The sequence below is a fragment of the Aplysia californica genome, unplaced genomic scaffold (genome assembly GCF_000002075.1).
Source record: "Aplysia californica isolate F4 #8 unplaced genomic scaffold, AplCal3.0 scaffold00055, whole genome shotgun sequence".
Lineage (NCBI taxonomy): Eukaryota > Metazoa > Mollusca > Gastropoda > Aplysiida > Aplysiidae > Aplysia > Aplysia californica.
The window spans coordinates 547,713-568,158 of NW_004797325.1; the positions used below are offsets into that span (position 1 = coordinate 547,713).

At 37.9% G+C, this 20,446-nt stretch overlaps 1 protein-coding gene across 1 annotated transcript; it reads right to left on the minus strand.

Annotated features, from left to right (window-relative positions):
- Positions 1-262: 262 nt before the first annotated feature.
- On the minus strand, positions 263-19,267 carry LOC101860725 (palmitoyltransferase ZDHHC4). The gene is made up of 6 exons (XM_005092919.3): positions 19,071-19,267; positions 11,087-11,219; positions 7,733-7,806; positions 6,921-7,225; positions 4,629-4,876; positions 263-3,984 (listed from the first exon to the last, which is right to left on the minus strand). The coding sequence occupies exons 2-6, from the start codon at positions 11,213-11,215 to the stop codon at positions 3,460-3,462; spliced, it is 1,281 nt and encodes a 426-aa protein (XP_005092976.1). The 5' UTR covers positions 11,216-11,219; positions 19,071-19,267; the 3' UTR covers positions 263-3,459.
- Between the last annotated feature and the right edge of the window lie 1,179 nt (positions 19,268-20,446).

Genomic DNA, 20,446 nt, shown 5'->3' on the forward strand with positions numbered 1-20,446 from the left:
GCATGTAAATCTCACACGTGAGACAAAAAGCAGTGATGTTTACAATACTAAATTGACAGAAAAGAAGGAATTCACCCAAAAAGTTGTACTTTAAAAGATCCCATTTACACAAATCAAAATCCTCAGAGTGGATGCCATAGACTCACATGAGAATTAGTTGAAAGAGGTAGTGGGAACTTCCCATGAACTTTTCAGGTCAACACAACTTACAACAGTAAAAATGTTCTACTCCGAGTAATGGAAGGTAAACGCAACAATCTAATTTACATTCATTAGTTAAACACCAGGAAGTAACAATGTAAGGGAAGCGGTTGAAGTACATGGACCAGTTCACATGAAATTAAAGCAAGCATGTACTATGTCCAGTAATACGCAAATAACACAATGACAACAAACTGTTCGCCATCATCACAACCCAATCACAATTAAAGCATATATAACTTAATCTACTCCAGCTAATTAAGGTTTTTAAAGACAGCTGTAAGTAGAGACTAAAAAAATGTTTACTTGACTAAGAAAAGGATAAATTAGAAGTATGGTAAATAATAATATCAACGAAGAACAGAAATAAAAGAGGCAATTTTGTAAACATTTTATACTGCAGAACGCTAAGAAAACACCTTTATTTTTATTCACAGCAGTTTTGAGATACTAGTATAAAGGATTTTTGTCAGCGTAAAAGGACATTCTTCCAAAATCTAATTCCAATTTATTAACAAACAGCCACAGTTTCACTTTTTTTCCAAACAAGTAGGGTAATTTATCAAGCTGTCGATTTAGCAAATTAAAAAATTTGACGCCAAAAATGAAAACAGGCTTTTTGTCAGCTTAGGGCACTATAATGTTAGCTCTTAATCCCTACACAAGAATAACCGATGAAACAAATCTTACCGAAACATTAGTCAACCTAGCTGTTTTCATCAATGGAATGACCACAGTCACGAACACCAAAACCATAACTAAATCTGTATTCTTCTACATCAGTGCTGCATAAGAACTGAGAAGACTCCTAGAAGTTCAGAAATAGCCTTATCAAACATTGCATAACAACACATTGCAAAACACACTAAAAAGTACCATTTTCCATGCTAAATTTAGAACTAGTCTTTCACCTTTCACATTCAAAACATGACTGTAATTAGTGGTTCAAATTTTAGGGAGTTTGTACCCAAAATAGGAATCTCAAAATCACTTGGTGTTTTGTTTAAATGGTGGCTATCGATGGGAAAACAAACAAAAAACCCAAAACCCTGATAAACTCAAAGCAATAAATTATGGCAGGTTCAAATTTCACGGACACAAGTGCAGGTTCCATCTCATCAAATTGTTCGTCAGTGCATAAGAACACATAATAGTAAACAATGGAATGTGTTCAGAAGTTGAGAAATATATTTACACTCACACCAATACTGCCTGTGAGGTAGGCCTACCTACAAAGAATAATGCCATGTTCAATGAAGATCAAAACATAATAAACACATAAACATAATGTAGAAAACTTCCAGGTGAATGACATCTGTTACTTTAAGCTGATTTCATGCTATGCCGAAATTTAAATGTATGTCACGGATAGATAAATGAGAGAAAAAAAAAATCTAGCACGTGTAGGTCTACTCTTCAAAATACATTTAAACTTTTGAAACCACAGTAATCTCTCTCTCTCTCTCTCTCCCTCCCTCCCTCCCTCCCTCTCTCTCTCTCTCTCTCTCTCTCTCTCTCTCTCTCTCTCTCTCTCTCTCACACACACACACACACATAAAAAAGCAAAGCAAATTTGAACTAACATCTCCTTACAATAACACTTTACTTACAATGGAAAATTCTTTTTAGACTAACTTTTAGTCCGCAAATCTTTTGGTGTCATGACAGGCTAACACAGCATCTACAGCTAGAAAATGGTGGTACAGCTGATGCTGACACACACTTTTTTTTTCGTAAAAATTTCAAACCAAGTGCTATTCTCAGAAAAGTAGAGCTCGAAAAATGTTAGTAAACACAGATTCATTGCAAATAAGTGGCATCATATTAAAAACTGAAAGAGCATTCCAAAAAACAATAGTGAAAATCAGAACTAACTAAACAACCCATTTGGTTGATAGAACAATGCGAAAGAAGTATAAGGAACTGAGAGGGTTTAAAGAACAAAAAGGTAAAAACAATAGTCATAGAAAACAACTGGATTTATGGAATGGTAAATGGAAACAGTCCAGAAAAGAAGTAACGTTTTACTGAAAACCACCATCGTTACCATTATCATTACACACAAAATATTCTGTATAATTGCTACTATAAACTTTTAACTACATGGTCATTTCTCATCTAATTAATCAATTTAAACCAGCAGGCAACTACTGGCAGGTCCATCGCCACACTGACATACACGTATGAAGGGGACAATGAGTACATAGATAAAGGCATGAAACAAAACCGTACACAGCAATGTAAACATTGGAATTCCAATACTCTTGTGGTAGAACTATTGCTTTTCAGTACAGTTGACAAATGTGATCAGTAATAACAATAACATACAAAAAGTATTCCAACACAAATCATGAATTCTAACCAGAAAAAAAATCCCTCCCTTTCTTAGAAAGTAACAACTGCAACTAATTAAAGTCATTGACGACAATTTCAATCATACTATGCAGGATTTTTACAGCCCAAACTTAGACGAAGCATAACATCAAATATCATAGTCTAGCCACAAATGGTCATTAAATTACCTCCTAAAGAGTTCATTTTGTGAGTAAACTCCAGGTCGTCATAATTTACACCATCATTCCATCACAGATAACACATTATACCTTTGCAACAGCTCCACAGAACCTGCTATGGTTGTAGCCAAATGAAAATCTGAACTATTCAAACAAAGTAAATGCAATAATTGAGCGATGAAAAACCATTGTTCACATCATCAAATGTATTTTTACAAAACATCACAGGCAATACTTGATCTGACTACCATGTGCAGAAACACTCAACTATACATTATCTCTATATATACAAGGATCAACAGGATGGGATATTTATATATATATATATGTATATTAGTCTTCTACGCACAACACCAGTCTGACAACATCTTTCTGTCTACTATTTTTTACCCAAAAAAAAACAACGCCAATAAAATGCTGCTGGCACCTCAAAGACTAGAGTCAAAGAGAATCACACACCAACTAAACCATGACTAGGACCTAAGGTAGTTGACAAGAAGCACCTGAAAAGCTTCAAACTGTACAGATCAAGACATCTGTTTGTTCAATGCTAAAGGCGTGATTCGGAGCAAGGAGAGCAACAAGTATCTCACCTTCACCTTTCAACACAGCAGTATATAATAATATAGCAGAAGCAGTCTGTGCCCCCAACCTCCGCCCTGCTGGTGACATACCAAAGCATGAACTTTGTGAAGGAAACAGTAAGAATCCCCGATCAAAACCAAAACTTTTGGTCCACAAACCTTCAACGTTTCTTTCGTTTGTGGATAGAATCGGTCGACTGAACATTTTGTGGAGCGACTTCCTGCATTTCAGCTAAATCAGACCAAGGAAAGAGAACTTCACATATATTTTGATACAGCCCTTTGTTATAAAAAGAACTTACATCTTTCTCATCACATTTATGCCCTCTAACAGCAGTATTATTTTCTACTTTTCTGTTTTCTCCCGACTTCGGTGATGATGCTTGCTTTCTGCTGGATTTAGAATTCTTTTTTTGATCTTGACCAGAGAGATGTCGACCATTCTTGTCTCTCTGTTGCTTATTTTCAGAACTTCCTGGACTCGTTGATTCTTTATGAGAGGCCTCATCCTGCGGGTGACCACCGAGTTTGACAACAGGCAAATCAGCAATTTTGTAGCGTTCATTCGTAGTCTGGTTGTTGAGCAAAAGATATGTGTGATACAGAGTGAACAATCCCAACAGCACAGTCAGCATGAACAGCGATGAGATCAGGAAAACACAGCGAGGGTGCTGCATAAACAGATGCTGAAATTAAAACAAACCACTGTAATAATTTTTCATGATATTTTCTGATAGAACAAATAACCAAATCTACAGGGCTGTTGGAGTTCCTTACTCCCCATTCAAAGACTGAGAAAAAAAAGACATACTTTGCTGCTACATCTTTTCCAACAGCAGTCTATAAGTAGCTGTGACACCAAAGAGCCCTACTAAGCTGAAAAATCATTGCGTCAATAAGTCTCGACGGTGGAAAATGAAATTAACTGGACCAAGAGAGTTCTAATCTTAAGAAAGATAATAACTTTGTCGAAAGTCAAACTATTTTGTTTGGTACAACCCTTTGATCACAGGTAGGTCTACTATTCATTTCATCTTGCACTGTTACATCTTGCATGTAAGAAACCAACAATATGTCACTAAAAAGCCTTAGAATGAAAATTTTTAACTGCAGTTACTGCTTTATAATTTTACCATTTACACCAGATGGTTAGTCATTTTGATGTGTTTTAGTCTAAAGGACAAATAGCTTGTAACATGAGAAGTGTGCTTCTTGTCATTCAGGAAGATGTATACAGTTTTTCAAAAACATTTGTAATCGTAGATCAACCCTCGTCAGACACTCTTCAGTCTACCTAGAAATTTCAAACAAGAGTGAAAAAATGACCTACCTGAATCATAACTGGAATAGTAACAGGCAAGACATTCCCAGTACTAGGATCCACATATCCTGAGTCCATGATCTTGAGATGCTGCACCATGAGCATCATGGCCCGGGTCCCCATCACAGCACCGTTCACCACCATGACCACCAGAGTCCACAGGAAGCCAAAGAACCAGCGCAGGTTACCAGCACCCACACAGTTGTTGGTCCATATGCAGTGGTGGTCAAAACGGTGAACACATCTGTTGCAAATACCTGAAAAATGAAGCCATTTAAAAAGTTACTTCGTGTTTGATAAAGATGTTCTCAGACAAGCTGTCACAGTATTAGAGGATGACATGTAAAAAATGATAAAACCGAATAATTATTCTAGTTATTGCAACTACAACAGGAGAGAGAGCCAATGGTTCCCTCAGTTATAACTTCTAGTTCTCTTGTTTTAGTAGCTGTTTTACAGCACTTGCAACACAATAAGGTCATATAAGTGCCGAAGATTAGAGGTGTTACAAGAGAGTAACAAACACAAAAAAAGAAGGAGGGGAGATAAAGATAATAGATGTTTGATAGAAAAGAAGAAGCAAACCATACAAGAGCACCCACCAACCACCCACTCTTAGTTCTCTGGATTACAGAATAGCACATAAACACAATACTGATGAAAGAGTATTAAAAGATGAATGGACACACACATGAACACACAAGAAAGTAGGACCCATCACCAGTACCCTCCAACACCCCGCACCTTTCCTTCTAATCATAGCAACCAACTTTCCAGCAACAAAAAACCCCTGACTCTACATAAGCAGCAGGTCAAGATGATAGGTATTGGACAAGTAACTTCCCTCCAAACCTTTCATACACACTTTTCTTCATTCCATAAATTCAAGCTATTGAAAGCAGACCTGCGACAATAAGGTCAGAAATTTTCAGTAAAGGTCTCCGCAATGACAAAATGCTTCAGTCCCATTATTATTCACAAATTCTGTTGTGAAAGTTCTCGATTTTTCTTCAGTACTGGCAAGTCTTTGAGAAGCGAGAAGCAATATAGTATAAAACAGTGAATACTATTTTCAGAGATACAAAAATAGACTTCCGTATTCAGACCCTCAGAAACACATTAAAAGTATATTATGTGTACTGGTTGGCAGCTGCAGTTCTAACAATAAGGACATCTTGTTCATGTCTAAAACTGAATTGATATGAGTACAATTCATACTTTTTGGCACTGAAAATTTCAAACCATGCATGTTGTTCAGATCAAATTTACTATAGAGACAAAGACAATAACAAAACTCATTAAATTCATAGGGAATAAAATTCTATGAAAACCTGTGAGAACAATCCTGTCCATGCTTTAATCAATTTTTTTGTTTGTTTTAGTAGAGGTTTTACAGTGCTCGCAACTGCATATGGTCATATGAGCGCCAAGGGGTGGATGTCAACAGAAAAGTCCTTACAGGGAATCAGACTTACTCTGCTCACCTCTCAAGCTTCATCAGTACAAAGTCTGCTTCAACTTTCAAGGCACCCCGGAAAAAGCGGGTCACAAGAGTGTGGCAAAACATACAAAAGAAGTAGAGGAAAATGACGATAGTAAGGATCAGAAAAGAAAAAGCAGCAGTTTCCAGTTGTAGTTCAGGCACAGTTATGAGCATGACATTGTTGGATCAGCCCATTTACAATTCTACTGTGCAATAGAACGAAAAATGTCCCCCCTTTGGGAATGGCCTAGAGACACTTCAGTCAGTGGCACCCCCTGGGGGTCGGGGGGGTAATCAATTATTGTTTGGCTCAACTGACTAAACCTTAACCTCATGTCCTATCTTTTGAATTACATTGTACTGAATTTTGTTACTGTATAAAATACTTGTGCAATTGTTTATGATTTATGGAAAAAAAAATTATGCCTGGCAAGCATTACCTTTCAAAATCTTTGTCATTTTGGACCCTCCTACATATTTTTATATGAGAATCTGTTTCAAGAACTGAATTCAAATGTGATGGCCTGTCAAAAGTACTGTAATGAAATGACTTTTTAAATAAAATTTTCCACTGCTTTTTGTTGACAATTTCTACCATACAAATATTTTTAGAAACAATAAATCTTTTGGCACAGGCAATAGCAGAGGGACCGAGCAGGGCTCAATGCTTCAAAATAGAGCAAACAGACATACAGTACAGTATGAGAAAGAAATCGTCAGATTCACACACAGTATAACTTTCCTCAAGCTATTAGTGCTATATTACTCAGTAAGATGTTACAGGAAAAAAATACACCAGAATACAAAATTAAACTCACTACAGTGCTTAGACCGAGCAGGCTTGGCCAGCTTGCAGGTGCTACATTGTGAACCAGCTTTGAACATAATCCCATCAGCCTTGTAAAGGGAGGCTAGCATGGCAACATTGCTTGAAGTGATGTGCCCTGGGTCCGTCGCACAGCTCAAGTGAAACGCAGCCAAGTTAACAAAGAGAAAAACCATGGGGAGAAACATGTGGTTCTCCTCTGGCTCAAAAATGTACAGCAGTGGCATAACGTCCATCATGAGGATCACATTGCCCCCAACCACCAGTATCCCAAACATAAACTGCATCACATGGTTCCTGGAGAAACAAAAATAGAAATTGGCTGCAGAATTTCCAAGCGTAATTTGATATCTACAAAATGAATTCAAGAAATAACAAAAGAATATGAATAGAAATGAAATATCTTCATAACTTGCAAATTTGGTATCTCATCTTCATAACATTTACAACATCAAAATTTGATATTTATGATATTTTAAGAGTGTTTCAGCAAATACTCATTTTGCATATAAGTAAATTGCACCCCCCCCCCCCCCCCCCCCAATATGTGGGTGCTGTGGTTTAAATTACTATCAGTCCTCAATTACTACTAACGAAAATAAAAGCTCTGATGGCCATTCTTCATGACTTTTTCTATTGGTATATCCACCAGGTAAGATTCCACCCGTTTCTAATGGAGGATAGTGCAATACAAACTGATGTAATGACTGGCAATTCCAAATTCTAGAAATTTCTTGAGGCTACTCAAGTGACTAGTCCAGTAATGCATATTTGCTCATGAGAGAAATCAAAGTAGAGCCTCACCTTGTATTAAAAACATAGTGAACTATGTCTTTAACAAGATTTATAATGAAGGTGGGGACCACTTTGTGAACAGTCTGAAATGTGACAAGGGAAAAAAATTAAGTTGAAGAATATTTTGTTGAAACAGTTACCTATAAACACATCAACAGACTTTAATAAATTTTAGATATATATAATATATACAACAAACTTTGAAGAAAAGAGTACAAATTATAACAACAGAAGCTAATGCAAAAGGAACAAAATACTTCAGACAGGATTAACATCAGGACAGTAGAATCTCTCTCTAACTTCTTAAGGAGTACAGGCCAATTATAATTTCTCTCCAAAGCTGGCTATGGATTACATCTTTCTACCTTTTTGTCCAGTACATATGCACCCGCCTCCACTTTCTCTGCAATGTCTTCATATTCTTTTCACCCTTCCTTTCCCTCCTCTTACGTTTGCCTTGACAGTTCCTCAGTGGTGATAAATCAGGCCATCTCCGACATCTATTGTAGGTTTGGAACTTCCTCTCAGAAGTTTTAATTAGTCTCCAGTTATCTGTTCCATACAAAAGAAGAGGTTTCATATTGCTTCAGAAGAGCCTCAGCATATTTCCTATTTTTGGCTTCTCTGCCTTTGCACACAAAGGCCCCACCCTCTCAAACCTCATTATGACATCTTCATACGTTCTACCTTGCAAGTTGATGACACTCAGTGACAGTGAAATGTTCTACATTCTCTAGAGGTGTCTCTTGAAGAGTAACAGAAATTATTTTTGTGAAGTTTTCCCGGGAACTTCGATTTTATTGAGACCTTTTGGTTTTATCACTGTGTCTACGAAGTCCAGCACAGCATGCCATGTTGTTGAAGTTATGTGTACCTACCTGGGCACATGGTTATGGCTGTGAGAGAAAAGTGCTGAATTGTCAGTAAAAGCCAGATCCTCCTATGGACTTGCTAGGTCCTTTGAATCCCAATACGACAATTCAAATTGGTCCGTCTAATCCTCCAATTTCAACTCAGTTTGGAAAAGTAAAGGAGATGGCAGACAACTATTCCAAACTCCTGTTTATGCCTCAAATGAGTCTGTTAGTTGTCCTTTACTAAGAACTCTGCAGCTTTTATCCCATCATACATCTCCTCAATCATAGTAACAAATTTCTCTGAGAACCCATAGCGGAACATGACTTTCCACATTGGTTCCTTGTTCAGGTTGTTGAACCCTTCCTCAAAGTACACGCAGAGATAAGTGCTGCTTAAGGATCAATTTGATCGTAATGGCTGCATTTTGGTCAGTAGATGGTCTTCTTCTTCATAGCTTTTCCAGTAGTCTAACTTTAGTTCTGACTTTTCTGCAATAAAACACTGTCGCTTGCCATTCTGCCAGCCTGAGTTGTTTTGGTTCTAAGCCAGCTTTCTAGGTCCTGTTTCTATCTTCTGTTCAGTCTCCCCCTTCCTCTCTTGCTTTCTACTTTTGCTTTCAGAACATGTTTGTTGAGTGAATTACAGCATTTGATATGCCTTAAATTGTTCATTATGGTCTATAGGAGTAGGAGTGTTGCTGTTTCTATACCAATTTGTCTTAGTGCAGTCAAACCTGCGTAAGACAGCCACACATTGTCTAGGAGAAAAGTGGCCGTCTAAGACAGGTGGTCGTCTTAGGAAGGACAGGCGAAAATAAAGAAAACAAACCATTCCCTTCTGAGGTCCCAACCGGAGGTGGTTACAGGCTTAGGACTGCCGTAAGGCTAATCAAAATGGGCTTTCATCCCATTCTGTCTCTAGGATATTCTTAGAGTTTGGCTATAACATTTCATTTCCAAAGCCAGAATCCTTTTTTTATCTTATTCATTGATGGTCCAGTGGATGGTCTGCCTTTCCTAAATTCAGCTTGTTCGTCTCTGAGCTATCCATTTACCCCTCTTTTTAGTCTACGTCTATACTGCAGAAAACAACTCAACATTTTTTGGGGTTTAACATTATGCCTCAGCAATTCTTACATCTCTGGAGGATTCCTTTCTTTAATAGCATGACAGTGTACTTGTCCTGTGTAGTAAACAGGGCTTCCTGTGCGCATTTTGTCCCAGACAGGCCTGGTTTGGCATAGGGTATCGCTCACCGCTGTACAAATGCCTAGGCATACGGGCAATTTTACATGCCACTGGTATACCGGTAACTTGGGCTCAAAGGGTAAAGATAAACTTTGGATACAACAATGTATTATTTTGAACATTCAAATAAGAAAAGGCACCAAATTTGTCACAACAAGATAGAATCAGCAGGCACTCATCAATTTTTTGGCAAATAAGAGTTACTGGTATAATTTTAAGCTTGTTCATTTGATTTGCTTTTGATGTATAAAACGTTCATTTATTTTGAACAAAAGTCAAGATTTTTGTGATTGAAGGAGGTGGGGGTGGCTTGGTGTCAGAGTTAAATTTAGTGAGAAAATGGTCGCCAGAGTCTGGTGATTTCCGAAGCTTGAGTGTCCTTGGAAACAGGAAATTTTCTTTATCTTTGCATTTGATCAATGTCTTTTTCCATAAAATCTACACAGAAAAGTGTTTTTAAGTGTATACAAAAGGTGTTCCATCTCTTCCCCGCCCCCCCAAAAAAGCTTTTTTTTAAAAATGCAAATCTTTTTACGCCCACATCCACACAATTTAGATAATTTAAGAGGTGGGTTTCCGACCCTGACTGTCAGGGCCAACCTAGGCTGAGAGGTATAAAAACATCCCAGCGGAAAAACCGAGACTCTCGATAAAAATTCTCCCCACTCACTCCTGTGTGCGACAGTGAAGCACCTAACCACTACACCACAGATGCCAGTTCAGTTTCTTTAATTTCACTATTTTGACGACCACCTGATTTCACCACAATGCCACACAAATATATCAATGATGACTATGGAAAAAATACACTTAAAAGCGTTATTATGCTGCAAGCTTTTTTAATTGCCTTGATTTTGACCTTCTGAAAGGTTAAATATTTCAGCTACATTATTTTGTACCACAAAAGTGCAACATCTACAGATTTCAGTCGTTAGTAGCAAAACAAATGGTGACGAGAAATCTAGACGGACAAACACAACTTTCAGTTGTTAGTGGTCAAGCAATAATACATACGGTGCTCTTACACCTCCTATCCATGCATTAAACATACCATTTAACTCTAATATGACTCAACCTTAAAGGAATTAGAACTCAGTTCCAAACATTCAGGAACAAGTAGAGTTTATCAGAACCAACAATTGAGCAATAATAATATCGTCAGCATGTTATCTCTCCCAGTAAGTTCTTTGAAGCAAATGCTTATAGTATATACAACTGCAAAAATTACTACAAAGTACGATTTCAACAGAAAGCTTACCCTTATTATTATCTGTTTAATGCGGTCCGAAACACTGGAAAAATAGGGAGTGGAGTTTGCAAACAAAACAAGGACAGCCACAATTCCAAATATTCCCACATAGCCAAGGAAGAAAGGAAGGAAATCCATCTTCCTGAAAGAGAAAGCAAAATGAACAAAGTTATGATTTCAATCAGACTGGTACCAGGCAGAAGGCAGGGTTGAGGTGGGTATCAGTATAATATGAAATAGAAGATTGTTTTTCCATTCTTTTCTTTCTCATTAATTTTGACTGTATTCCCCCCCCCCCCAATCTATGACAGGATTAGTCACACGATCCCTTCCAGGACCATCTCATTTTGGTTTGTTACTTTTGAAGACTAAAATAAACAGCCTCATCCAACCAATTTGCATTGTTAGGTGGAGTCTGAGCAACACTGGCATTTGCTGAGGTTTGTCTATTTATTATGGGACAATGCATTGCTGCATGTTTAAAAAGAAAGTTTTATTTAATTATCTCAAATGCTTTAAACTAGTGTACAGTCACACTTACTTTAACAGCCACCTGTACATGACAATCATCAATCACCTGTACAAACAGCAACTTCCTATTTCCCCCTCCTGTTTTTTTAATGTTATAATAGCACTGAGTAAGACCTGTCTGAGCACTGGGTAAGACCTGTCTAAGATGAATACTTTTCTCTTCGACAGTGGGTGGCCATCTTTTTTTATTGTGCAGTTACTAAAAAGCTAGTGTGGAGAAGCCGACGAAACTGTGAAACATAACCTCCAACAGTGCAGGACACACTGAGCCCTGGAACAGGAAACGTGGCCAACCCCATTAACACTTGAGGAGACACTATATGGGACAACAGAAAAACTGAGTAGGACGGCTTGGTATAATGAAAGATACAGGATTTCAAGTGTGATGCAATCCAGCAGATGAAGAAGATCAATCTATCTATTTCCTTGAAAAACTATGTCTACTTGATTTTGCCCAGCCGATAAAAAGTTTTCGGTATGGGTATGGACAATGGGTACACATTGGAAAAAGTTTTAAATAGAACTACTTGTAAACACAAAAATAAACATTGCAGTTAGAAAAACTATCCCAATCTCTTCTTATACTGACTTGTACCCTTGTCAAAACTTTACGAAATCAGATCCCTAATATTAGTGAACTGTACAAACATGTACTGATATGGACAGAAGTTTATCTTTGCCTTTTTAACTGATGGCCTACTATGGCAATCCTACCTGATTGACACAGTAACAACAGCACTGGGAGCATAAATTAGCAAAGATTGGCGTGTATGGGTGGGTGTTCTTCAGATCAAAGAATTTTTCTGGGGTAGAGATTATGATTGACACATGTAGGGCCTACAACAGCAAGTGACCAGATGGGACTATTTTCAAGAAATTGCCCCCCAACTGCAAAAACCAAAAAACATAGGCCAACGACACTCCTAAGCCTGTATAAAAGCAGACGGAAAATGTAAATTGATCTTTGTCAGAATTCCGACTTGTATAAATAAGTAACCTGTCAAATAGAATACTTGTAAGATGAGATAGATCGTCAACTAAACCAGCTGTCAGACTGGTCCGCTGGTAGACCAAGTAAACCAGAAACATCTTGTTAGACCGTCAACTAAACAGGCACCCATTTATCTTTGTCAATTCTATTTTAAACTTGCCAACTTTGACAGTATTACTATTAGAATTAATTTGACATACCTCTTAAGGATAGGATAAAAATATCTAGATCTAGATCCAGATCTATAACTCATTCTGAAGAATTGAGTTTTTAAAATTAAGTTTTATCCCAATTGAGCTGACACTAATAAAACAAAAACCACATCCCCCTGATTGCTCTTGTGATTGTAGGTTATAATTTGCGAAGTGGCTATTCGTACTGGAGTCTGAATAGCCTCCCGTGGCTATTCGGACTCAAACCGCAATTATACGGTAGGCCTACTGTAAACAGGATTGTTGCTTGTCTAACTTTATCGGAATATGCAGTTTTGTCCTGATTTTATTTGAACATCATGTATTAAAGTATAGGGCTACTGTGGAAAAGCTTTTCTTTTAGACCACTGTTACTTTGAATGACTGACTTCTTAGTTTTAGTAGAGGTTTTACGGCGTTCGCAACTGCATAAGGTCATATGAACGCCAAGGGGTGGATGTCATCAAAGAAGTCCTTACAGGGAATCAGACTTACTCAGCTACCTCTCTAGCCTCAACAGCACAAAGTCTGCTTCGACTACCAAGGCACCCCGGAAATAGCGGGTCACAAGAGTGTGATAAACATACAAAAGAAGAAGAGGAGAAATGACGATAGTAAGGTTTAGGAAAAGAAAAAGCAGCAGTTCCCTGTTGCAGTTCAGGCACAGTTAAGAGCATGACATTGTTGAATCAGCCCATTTACAATTCTACTGAGCATAAGAACAAGTTAATGTCCCCCCTTTGGGAATGGCCTAAAGACACTTCAGTCAGTGATTTTTTATATTTTTAAAATAAAAATTTTAAAAATCGATTTTTTAAATTTAAATCAGATTTTTTATTTAAATCGGATTTTTTTATTTTAAAATTATTTATTTTTTAAAGTCGACACAGTTTAGGATCTTTGGTTGCTAAAAGTATGTTCTTTTAGTGCAAAATGCCTTGTCTTTATTTTAACTAATGATTAATTTAAGCAACTGCATAAGAAAGCCTTAATCTGCTATATCAGTGAATTATGGCTACAGACAAAAAATGAAGGAAATGTCAATCTAAAAGGAAGACGGGTGGGGGGGGTTAATTATGCATAGATAAACTTGCATTTTATTACAGTGCGTGCGTGCGCGCTTGTGTTTGTCTAAAAAGAAAAAGAAAATGCTAATTTTAATTATGAAAAAAAAGTAAATTGAATACTGTATTATTTTACAGTGACAGGGGGGAAAGCAGACTTTTAAGAATGATTATATTAGTCTACTAAACCTTATATCTGTTTTATAAAACCAAGGAAAGGAATTCTGAATGCTTAAAGATGTAAAAACAGAATACATTTTTTTAAAGTGATTTAAATCACTGAGTTTTATTTTCAAAATCAAGTTGATTTAAATTTTAAAATATCAACTGATTTAAATCGACCTGATTTAAATCAACCCAACCCTGATTTCAATTATGAAAAAAAAAGTAAATTGAATACTGTATTATTTTACAGTGACAGGGGGGAAAGCAGACTTTTAAGAATGATTATATTAGTCTACTAAACCTTATATCTGTTTTATAAAACCAAGGAAAGGAATTCTGAATGCTTAAAGATGTAAAAACAGAATACATTTTTTTAAAGTGATTTAAATCACTGAGTTTTATTTTTAAAATCAAGTTGATTTAAATTTTTAAATATCAACTGATTTAAATCGACCTGATTTAAATCAACCCAACCCTGATTTCAATTATGAAAAAAAAAGTAAATTGAATACTGTATTATTTTACAGTGACAGGGGGGAAAGCAGACTTTTAAGCATGATTATATTAGTCTACTAAACCTTATATCTGTTTAATAAAACCAAGGAAAGGAATTCTGAATGTTTAAATATGTAAAAACTGAATACATTTTTTTAAAAGTGATTTAAATCATAGATTTTTATTTTAAAAATCAAGTTGATAAAAAAATTAAAAAAATCAATTGATTTAAATCAACCCAGCTCTGATTTCAATTATGGAAAAAAAAAAATTTGAATACTGTATTATTTTAATTTTACAGTGAAAGGGGGAAAAGCAGACTTGCCTGATTATATTAGTCTACTAAACCTTATATCTGTTTTATGAAACCAAGGATAGGAATTCTGAACGTTGAAATATGTAAAAACTGAATAAAAATAAATTTTTTAAAAAGTGATTTAAATCACTGATTTTTGTTTAAAAAATCAAGTTGATTTAAATTTTAAAAATCAACTGATTTAAATCATATCAACCCAACCCTGTCGCCCAGTGGGGTTTGACTGATTTTTGTGCCCTTCGGAAGGGTTTTAACTTTTCTCGTCATAATTTCTATTTTCTCACTGGATTTCCAATTGATCAATGATTTTCTTTATCGTCTTTACAGTATTCTTTATCATCAAATAAAGCAGGTTTAGACTACCTATTGATATCTTTTGTTTGTTTTTGTAAAGTATTTTACGGCGCTCGCAACTGCATAAGATCATATGAGCGCGCGGGACACACCTAATATTTTCAGTTGGTAGGAAATTTTGAATTTTGCCCGGGTGGCGGCCGAAGCCTACTCTTATCGATTTTAGACCACCAAGGGATCTTTAACGTACGCAACTTGCACACAGGCCCTCCGAGATTTTTCGCCCTTGTCCGAGAAAGCTATGTGTAGATCTTTCCTACCAGAAGATCAGGGGTGTGGCTGAAAGACAGCAGTAAGAAGAAGCCAAGGAGTAGCAGTAGAAAGGCTGCAGAAAGAATCAGGAGCCCAGAGGAAGAGGCAAAGGAGGTGAGGTGGTGGGGGCAGAAAGAGGAGATGAAAGCAGACGACAGAACATTGCTAGAGAGCAGGAAATGAGGTGAAAGGAGACAAACTTAGAGAAGAAAATGTTTCTGTCGCTACCCGGATTCCAACCCGGGAACTTGGAATGAGAGGCCAACACCTTAACCGCTAGGCCACGAGAGCCCCCCTATTGATATCTAATTTATACTCTTTTGTTGTTCTGAAACTTTTATTTTCAATTTTTTTTCACTCCTTTGAGCTCAGATTGCCTTTCCCCGTTCGCCTTTGTCGTGCAGCATTTCAGATTTTGTATTTGTTGTTCACTTTTTACGTCACTAATAGGCTAGATCTACGTGTTCTTAATTTGTGCTGAAAAATGTAGCCAGATCGTAGAAACCGAAGAAGGCCAAGTTCGAATTGCCTGTCCGCTTCATACCCGGTGATTACGCACGCACATTGGGAGCCACGAGAGGCTATTCAGACTCGAGTCCGAATAGTCGCAGCCTATAATTTAAGGGGGAGGAATTCCGCAACGAGCGACCACTATGAAACAAAGTAGAATAGAGGGTTGGGGTTAGGGGTATGGAGCAGGCAGGGGCGGCTCGTGGGGCTAAAAAGTGGATGTGCACAATTAAGCTATCTTAGGCTGAAGATAATCAAGGGCATAGTAAATAGGATGGTGTATAATTTTAGGATCTTTGGGATGGTGTAGGAGAACCTTTTGCTTTATTTTAATTCTTTTTACTTGTCGCTTTGATTTCTAGAACTAAATCTGTTTGTTAGCTAAACGTCAAATTCGTTCATCCTGCATTAGAACTGAACACTCCAGTAATAACTTTCACCACTCCACTACAAAACCATTCAAAGGCACAACCCATAGGGACAGTGATCACGTTCACCTCCTTTAGGTTTACGGTCAGAGTTGCTTAAAATAGCGGCAAGACGATGAACCAATCACAATTCACTTGAGAACTCCGCTGGATTGCTCCGAGGCTCACATACTTTTGGCACTGAATAACGTACGGTCTATCGCGTTTATTTTTAGACTGCCTACTGTGGGCTATTTTCGGCACTATTCGGCAGGAGCACATTTGAGATGTGCCGGCTTATTAATATCAATGTACCGCCAAACTCGCTACGAGTGTCGTCATCGCTTGGGTTATCACAGAGAGCGATTTATAGGTCAGGTTACCACTGTTGAAAATCCTATTTGTGTTCAGTTAAAACATGTAGAGTTTGGCATGGCATAGTAGATGTTTTACGGCGATATAGACACAGAAATGACAGTTACGGCGCCAGCGAGGACCTTGTTTTGATATAATATTTGGCTACTGTTTGTTTCTTGCTTTTTTTATTTTATGTTGGTGGGGGCTTTACGTAATAGAATATTAAAACATTTTGGGCAGCACTGCATGACCGTGCTCTATGGACGAACCGCGCCTGGGAGTAGGGTTTGAGGTAGTAGTAGGGGTTAGGCCAGGGTTCAGGGTTAGGGTAAAGTCTCTTCTATATTGCATTTTGGGGCACTAGTCAAGTTGTGATGTCCCAGCTCAGGGGGTGGCCATTTTCATTTAGGCAAAATCAGTTAGGGAATCTCCATATTGGGCACATTTTCGGCAGTTCCCATCCCACTTATTTGAGCCTTGATCTAGATCTAGATGTTTTATAGGCTATGTTTGATGCTCGGCGAGCGGGAGATATCAAACTTAACTGCAAAACATCAAATTATGATAAAATTCAGGGGGCCCCTCCCCCTCTATATTTTTATTAGGTCAGGGGGGCCCAACTCTCGGGGGCCAAAACCGCAGAAAAAGCACCCCATCTGGAGATTCCCTGACTGATTTTGCCTTAATGGCTACCCCCTGGGCCGGGACATCACAACTCGACTAGTCCCTGTTTTTGTTGGGCTTGGTCGCTCGTTAAGAAAGTCCTTTATTTATATTTTATTTATCGAAGTGGCTATGCGTATGGCCTCCACTTCACATAAAAAGCTAGGCTTTGCACATAAACTATCAAACCGGACTCTACAAGTGGACAAACTTAAACCCTGTAAGCGCCCAGGCCCTTTATAAAGGGCATGAACCGGGCTACCCGGGAAGCGCGCAGGATGACCTACTACGATTGAGAAGTGCGCAGCTACAGGGTATAGAGACGCTGACCTTTTTTCAATGGAAAATTTCAGGATTCCTTATAGAAAATGACGTAGTAAATTACAGGTCAAAGTTATAAATAGTGACCAATGACTTTGCAAGTTATCTTGTCCTCGTAGAGCATCTCTTGGCAAAAGATCGTACATAACAAAATAGTTCACTCAGCCAAAAAGGTGTCCGCGGAAGTCTGCACACTGGTTCAGATGACGTTGCAGTCTTTGTTTTGAAGCTCTCTTCCGTTTCACCAGAAGAAGAATAGGAATAGCACAGTTTGTTTGTTAATTTCACTTTTATTGTATATTTTCACACAAGTAGGGTAACTCTGATCGCAAAATCTGCACTTTTTCGAAGACGGCGCCACCGAATATTGAGGACACTTTTTTTTAATTGGCTCAATTATAGAGGAGCGAACTATCTTGTTATACGATCTTTGTCTTGGCCAAGATATCGATCGATAAAGTGACGCGGTCCAGCTGAGCGATTATCAAGGCCGAGAGCATACTTTTATATATATATCTAAATCTAAGGGCCGTACGGGAGGGATGGCCATATGCATGATAGCTGATGAGGCTATGCGAGTACAGGAGGGCCGCATGCACAGCCACAGACTTTATTTATAAAGGAAGGAGTGTGTGTGTGCCAACTCAATTTTTTTTCTTTCTATAGATCTAATCTATGTCCGGTGCTTTTTCGGTAGTTCCCATCCCCCTTATTTGAGCCCGACCTAGATCTACATCTAGATCTAGATATAGATCTATATATTTGATTCGCAGCAAGCTGAGATATCGAACCTAACAACACAACTGCAAAACATTAAATTGTGGTAAATTTCAGGGGGGCCCATATTCTTGGGACCAAAACCCGTAAATAACAATTATTTTTTATAATTGCGCGGTGGGAACTACCGAAAAAGCTAGATCTAGATCTAGATCTAGAATCTAGTCTAGATTAGATCTTTGCATATTTTCGAATAAAAGCATAATTAAAAACAAAACCTGGAAGCTCGCACCATAAGTCTTAGTTTAGTCAATCTCGGCTTCTTACTAGATTCTACGTCTAGATCTAATCTAGATTCTAGATCTAGATCTAGAGTAGAGATCTAGAATCTAGATCTAATAGATTCTAGATTTGGATCTCTTCTAGAATCTAGCAGACAATTCCTAATTCTCATTATCTCATTGAACTCTCATTCCCGATTCAGCTTTAAAAATACACCCATTTACAGTCACCACAGCAATGCAATACTGCACCGCCGAGCCGTAGGCTTTGCACCAGCAATTCACACTCCACCAAATCAAGTGAACAAAAACTCTAACACGCGTAAAGAAAACATTTACTTTTAACAAGTAAAGAGTCTGTCTTTTTGCTCATCATACCTGTCGGTGTGTCTCACCCGCCAGCACTGATTTCCTCTTCGGCTCTCCCCACTCCCCGTGATTTTCCTGCGAGAGGCCCACAGAGGCTGTGACCCGGAAACAGATAACTCTAATCCTTCGTGGGTGAACAAAATCACATAAAATTCGTCAAATTTATTACGAATTTTTAATGTATAGGGAGATCTAGATTTCAATATTTAATTTGTTTGTGGGGTTTGGGGTTATTGTTTTTTTGTGTTTCTTTTTTTTGTTTGTGGGGTTTTTTTTAGGTTGGGGGTTGTTTGTTTGCTTGCTTTTCCCCTCTCAGTCAACAATGTTAGCGTATGCTTTAAATATATATCACTATAAAAAATTATATATTAGATCTAAATTTAATGTATTAATTTGTTTCTGTAAATTATGTGATTGACATGTTTAGAGCCTCAAATTGTATGAGCGTTGTGAAAATGATGGCCCCTTTGGTTTTGATCCCGCCTTTAGTTGATTTTGAAATAAATATCATAACAAGATCTATGACAAAAATACGAGGTATCCCGCCTGGTGCTGCCATTATTTTATTTAAAGAGGTACACCTGGTGTCAACGAATATATGACCTGTCCCATGAGTATAAGACAAACGGTTAATGGAGATGCTGTCTTGGGTAATAATCAACATGTCAAAAAGGGCAGACGTCTGAACTTTCTGCCCCCACCCCCTCACCTCCTTTTGCTCTCCGCTGGGCTCCTCATGCTGACTCTTTCTGAAGCCTTTTTACTGCTACTCCTTGGCTCCTTCTACTGCTGCCTTTCAGCCATACCCCTGATCATGCGGAAGGAAAGATCTACACCTAGCCTTCTGCTCGGACAAGGTTGAAAAATCTCGGTGGTCCCGTGTGCAAGTTGCACGCGTTAAAGATCCCTCAATGGTGGTCCCAAAATCGATAATTATAAGAGTAGGCTTCGGCCGCCAACCCGGCAAAATTCAACATTTCCTTCCAACTGAAAATGTTTGGTGTGTCCGCACGTTCAGATGACCTAATGCAGTTGCGAGAGCCGTAAAACACCCCCCCCCCCCCCAAAAAAAAAAAAAGACGCCTGAATGGGGACTTCACAGCAAGAACTACTTGGGAAACTGTGTCAGAATAAGGCAATAAAATGAATTTCAAAATTCCAATATATGATAATAATTAAGATTGCCATTGACAATCCCCGGGCCCAGGGGGAGAAAGGTAGGTCTACTATTATATATTATATTTAGAAACATGATTTAACTTTCCCTTTTATAAGAACCAAAGACGCAACGGTGGGTTCTTTTTCATGTACGTGTCTGTATATTGACCATCTTCTTGTCAACTCCGGTCCTAAAGAGTTAAATAAGGGAAATACATAATGTTATT